Raw genomic sequence first — 5,350 nt, 5'->3', positions numbered from 1 at the left:
AACGGGTAATTGTTTCTAATTCTTCATTTAATTGAGTTGAGGATAGAAATTTTCCCATTCTATATATGGTTGGGAAGAGATATGTAAATTATGTAAGACTTTGATATCTTTTCAAAATGGAATAAGATAGAGAAACCTAACCTTAAATTCAGTTTGTTGAGTAATTAATGAAGAAAAAATGTAGAATCTCTRATTTTAGAAATTGAGTAATGTAGTTGATCTTCATTTKCAGGAGAGGTGAAGTCAATGAAAGCATACTAGAAATGGGCTAAACAGGTCTTTGAAACAAAACCACCGACAAATCCATTACAACATAGGGGGAAGTGAGCTAATACTTTCCGAAATTTTGTTCATGTGGTGATTATAATGTTTTGGTTCTGACTTCTGAGAAACTAAATCATGATTGTGTTGCAAATCAAAAATAGAGTTAGAAGCAACAAAGGGATTTGTTATTATACAAATTCCACTTAAAAGATTTGTTTTTGTACGAACGATTGCAAAAGCGACTAATACCGACATTTCACATAGATGGTTATTTGACTCTACTATAAGTACAAATGTTGTAGGCTTTATGACATCTTGAAAGACTTTGATATCTCGAAATTGAATAAATTTTAATGAACTTTTACATCCCGCCGCATTGCGCGGGTACACAACTAGTATATATATATATATATATATAAAGAAGAACCATTAATGTTTGAGGTGACATCATGAGAATTGTGTATTGCGGTGTTGTTGAATTGTGATTGAGTTTGATATATCCCACATTGGTGAAGAGTTGAAAGATTTGAACAAAATAAAGTATATAAATAAAGGTGGATTGAATGTCTTTGTGTTAAATAATGGGGTTTGTCTCATAAATTTATCTTTATTTGAATAACCTTCTCTTAAATCTATAATCATGGTGGAACCCAAACAAACTAAATGGTAAGAATTATAATGTAAAATTAATTATATTAAAGATTTAAATAAAATGAAATGTATAAAAAAAATGGATTAGATTCTTTTATATTAAATAATAGGGTTTGCCTAATAAAACCTTCCATGACCCTAGAAATTAAAAATAACCAAGAATCCAGAATTCTTTTGGGCTTACCACGATAACTCTACTTCTCAAAATAGAGAAATGGTCAAATACTAAAAGTTTATGCCAGATGGCAAGTGAGATGATATTAGGTTTTGTAAAACCTTTGCAACACCGCTACTTCCTTCCTGCATTGACAGAATGGCGACCGAAGAGGAGAGCGCCGTGAAGGAGCCTTTGGATCTCATCAGGCTCAGTCTTGACGAACGTATCTATGTCAAGCTTCGTTCTGATCGCGAGCTTCGTGGCAAGCTCCATGTATGTCTCTTTAACCTTCTCTCGATATAGCATATGTTTAGCTTGTTCCTAGTCGTGCTCGAAACGTATGATTGATTTTGCGGTGGATCAGGTTTTGTTTTATTTTTTGAATTTTACAATTGGAGATGTTAGAATCCCCGTTCGTCTTAGGAATCTTAATTTTATAACTTTGTGATGTGTGCTGGGATTAAACTTTTAATCCTTTCTCTTGTCGAGTATGGCTAGTTGAGAATGTATGGAATTATAGTATTGAATGTGTTCTTAACTTTTACTAGAATCCTGATAGCAGTTGGGTTCCCCCATTTCATACATTGAAGCAAATCAACCAATCATTTGCAAAGTGCAGACAACTGAAACTTTCCGAAACCTAGTTCTAAACTACACAACGTTTCTTACTTATTGCCATACTTTTCATGGTTTAAAAGGAAACGTTTCTCGAGATTTGAAATATACTAGCTTTACTTTACAACTTGGATTTTGAAATGTTGTGGATAAAGTGGAATAAATACTGGATGTGAAAGATGTAGCCCTGGTAGGGAGAAGATATAACTCTACGACTCACCGGATAGGGAAGTGAGAGAAGTCTCACAGATAATGCTAAGTACATTGATTATGAAATTGCCAGAGTTTATAGAATTTGGCTACTTGGGTCATAGCTTTAGAGGGGTTGTAAGGAGGAAAAGGATTTGTGATTTGAGGAAGTTGTTACAAGGATTGGGTTTGGATTGAAGATAAATACAGGCTACATTCCTTCAAAAACATACATTGCTGCATCTTATGTGGACAAAACTATGATGAAACCAAACGAGCCCAATATATCCCATTTAGAGGGGTAAGATGTATGCATACTTGACATCTAACCGAAATGATAAAGTGACTATTTCGGTGAAAACGCCCTGTTAGTGAAAAGTGTGTGATAGGGAGAAAGATAAAGTTGAACACAGTTGTCTGTTTGTTGATAAACTTCAGAATATCTGCCCTTCTACCAAATCCCAGATTTGGCAGTTCTTTTTTACTGTGTATGTATTATTTTAACATTTGATCTTATCCAGCCCTGTTTGATCAACTTATCCATGGGAATGGGGGAAGGATTAAGTTCAGGCCCCTGTGGGATTAGTTGAGGTGCGCCCACAAGCTTCCCGGTGGACACCTACAGTTATCCAAGTTATATTTAATTTCTTAAGTTTGAATGATTTGCAGTTACTTTTCAGTAGTTTTCTGCTATAACTAATTACATGGACAATTTCAGGCTTATGATCAGCATTTGAACATGATTCTTGGGGATGTTGAAGAGATAGTTACAACAATCGAGATTGATGATGAAACATATGAAGAGATTGTTAGGGTATGTTGTATTTTATCTCTCTTTTCTATCTTTATGCCTATTTTTAGGTTATACTACTATTAAGCTCATGAGATCTTGAATTTGGGACATGTTTCATGCATTGTGAACATTCTATTCGACTATTAGCCCTTAGTTCACCTTACAATTTTAACTTGTCTCAGACTTACGATATTATGACACATATTTCTGCGTTTATCCATGTTTACTAGTTTCCAACTTTTTTATTTTGTGAAATTCGATTCTTCTTTCAGAGCACAAGGCGCACTGTTCCCTTCCTTTTCGTTAGGGGAGATGGTGTCATTTTGGTTTCTCCTCCACTAAGAACAGCCTAAGCTAGAAGAAGAATTGGAGATTATATCTTGTAATGAACAACATGATGTCACATATATTGCTCTGGCAAGATCGTTCTTTGACGGTTAGGTTCTCACCATCTTCACATTGTAAAAACCCTATGTAATAGAATTACACGGTTTTCGTGTTTTGGTTTGATCATTATGAATCAACCAAGAAGCTTTTATCTTTCTGTTCTACCTACAATACATGCTGAATTGCTGATGCCTTGCAAAAATAACTAAGCAATATCCATTGATATAGATTCCAAAAAAAGAAACCTTGTTTGGTTGGGTGGTTATGATATCTTCAAGTACTCAAAATAAATGCTTAAAATATGAGTGGCTCTAGGATCTTTCCAAATCTTCTCATTCCTTTTTTCTAGCATGTAACACCCGGGACAACAAAAAACCCCGTATCTGATTCGGAATCCGATACCCGACCCCTATTCGACCGGGGAATCTTCAAGTTGACTGGGGGACAGGGAATGGCAATAGGGAATCCCCGAATTAATAAACCGGGGATGGGGATACCTTTATCCCCGAACTCGACGCTGAGTATTAATTATGCATTTCTATATATATAGGGGTGGGTTCAATTCCATTTTCATCGTAAACATTAGGACAATCTCGGCTATTGATTAAAATTTAGAAGACTAATCAATGGTTAAAACATATAATGCTTAATTGAGAAGTGATTAGAGGCAAAATTGTAAGTTCAAATCATTGTCTACCTTATTTGATTTTTTATTTTCTTTTATAATTAAAAAACTTTTATCCCCTTAATTTTTAAATTAAATTATCTTAAAAATAACTAATATTTTAGTCAAACAAATTACGTTAAAAAATTGAACATTTCATCCTCCTCGATTTGACATTCATCTCAATAGTTTTTTTATATGAAATAATATATTTGTGTAATATTTATCATGAATAAATATACACGTTCATATGATTATAACAATTCTTTAATATGCATGCATTAGTATGATATTTATTATGAATATACAACGTAGTATAACATTCATCATGAACAATTATGTATTTTCACATGTATTCAACAAATTCTTCAGTGTTCATACATCATTACAACATTCATTATTAATAAACATTTAATTTAAATATTATTCATTATGAATATACGTTTCTTTTATAACATTTATCATGTATATATATGTGTGTGTGTATGTTCACGTGTATACAATAACTTTTCAGTATTCTTACATCAGTATGATTAGGGCTGTAAACGAACCAAACGAACACGAACAGAGGCTTGTTCATATTCGTTCGTTTAACTTAACCGAACAAACGAACGAACACGAACGGTAAACAAACGAAAATCTTTGTGTTCGTGTTCGTTCGTTTAGAAATAAGATGTGTTCGTGTTCGTTTATGTTCGTTCGTTAACATGCTAAACGAACGTAAACGAACGAACATAAACGAACGGGCTAAACCAACGTAAACGAACAGATTAAACGAACATAAATAAATATTATTTGAATTCAAAGTAAATAAATAAAAGATTATATATTAAATTTAATATATAAACAAACATAAACGAATGAATATAAACGAACGGTAAATGAACGAACGTTCACGAACATAAATGAACGAACGTTCACGAACATAAATGAACGTATGAGACTCTTGTTCATGTTCGTTCGTTTAACTAAACGAACAAAAAAATGTGTTCATATTCGTTTATTTATTAAATAAACAAACATAAACGAACTTCACGCCGAACGGTTCATGAACGGTTCGCTGAACATTCGGTTCGTTTACAGCCCTAAGTATGATATTAATCTTTAATATATATTTTTACTATAACATTCATCATGAATATTTATATATGATCACGTATATATAACAACTTTTTACTATGATATTCATCATGAATATACAGTATTACTATAACATTCATCATTAGTATTTATACTATTCATCATGAATATACATAATATTCATCATGAATATTTATATATGTTCACTTATATACAACTTTTCAATATTCATACTAGAGATGCCAAAATCCGGTCCTTAACCGGTCCCTACCGGTCCTAATCAAGACAAAAACCGGCTTTAATCGGTCCTGGTTCCGGTGAAATAAGTTGTAACCGGTCAAGCTTACCGGTAACCGGTTAAGAAATCCGGTCCTGGTTTCGGTCCCATAACCGGTCAAGGCCGGTCCCATTCAAATTTTTTTTTTTTTTATTTATTTTTTCAAATTTTTGGTTATTAATAAATTTTTAATATGTTATTAATATGTTTGTAATATGTTATTTTTAATATGTTTTATTATAAATACGTTTAAAAATACGTTTTGTTATATAT

The 5,350-nt window shown here is 32.6% G+C and overlaps 1 protein-coding gene across 1 annotated transcript; it reads left to right on the top strand.

Moving 5' to 3' along the window:
* The first annotated feature begins 1,156 nt into the window (after positions 1-1,156).
* LOC112500712 (sm-like protein LSM3A) lies at positions 1,157-3,253 on the top strand. Its single transcript, XM_025104269.1, has 3 exons — positions 1,157-1,345; positions 2,595-2,690; positions 2,942-3,253. The coding sequence occupies exons 1-3, from the start codon at positions 1,229-1,231 to the stop codon at positions 3,020-3,022; spliced, it is 294 nt and encodes a 97-aa protein (XP_024960037.1). The 5' UTR covers positions 1,157-1,228; the 3' UTR covers positions 3,023-3,253.
* Positions 3,254-5,350: the final 2,097 nt, after the last annotated feature.

This window comes from Cynara cardunculus (assembly GCF_001531365.2).
Source record: "Cynara cardunculus var. scolymus isolate 2C chromosome LG 17, CcrdV1, whole genome shotgun sequence".
Classification (NCBI taxonomy): Eukaryota; Viridiplantae; Streptophyta; class Magnoliopsida; order Asterales; family Asteraceae; genus Cynara; species Cynara cardunculus.
Note: the sequence above shows the minus strand (reverse complement) of the source record. Positions and strands in the feature narration are given on the sequence as shown.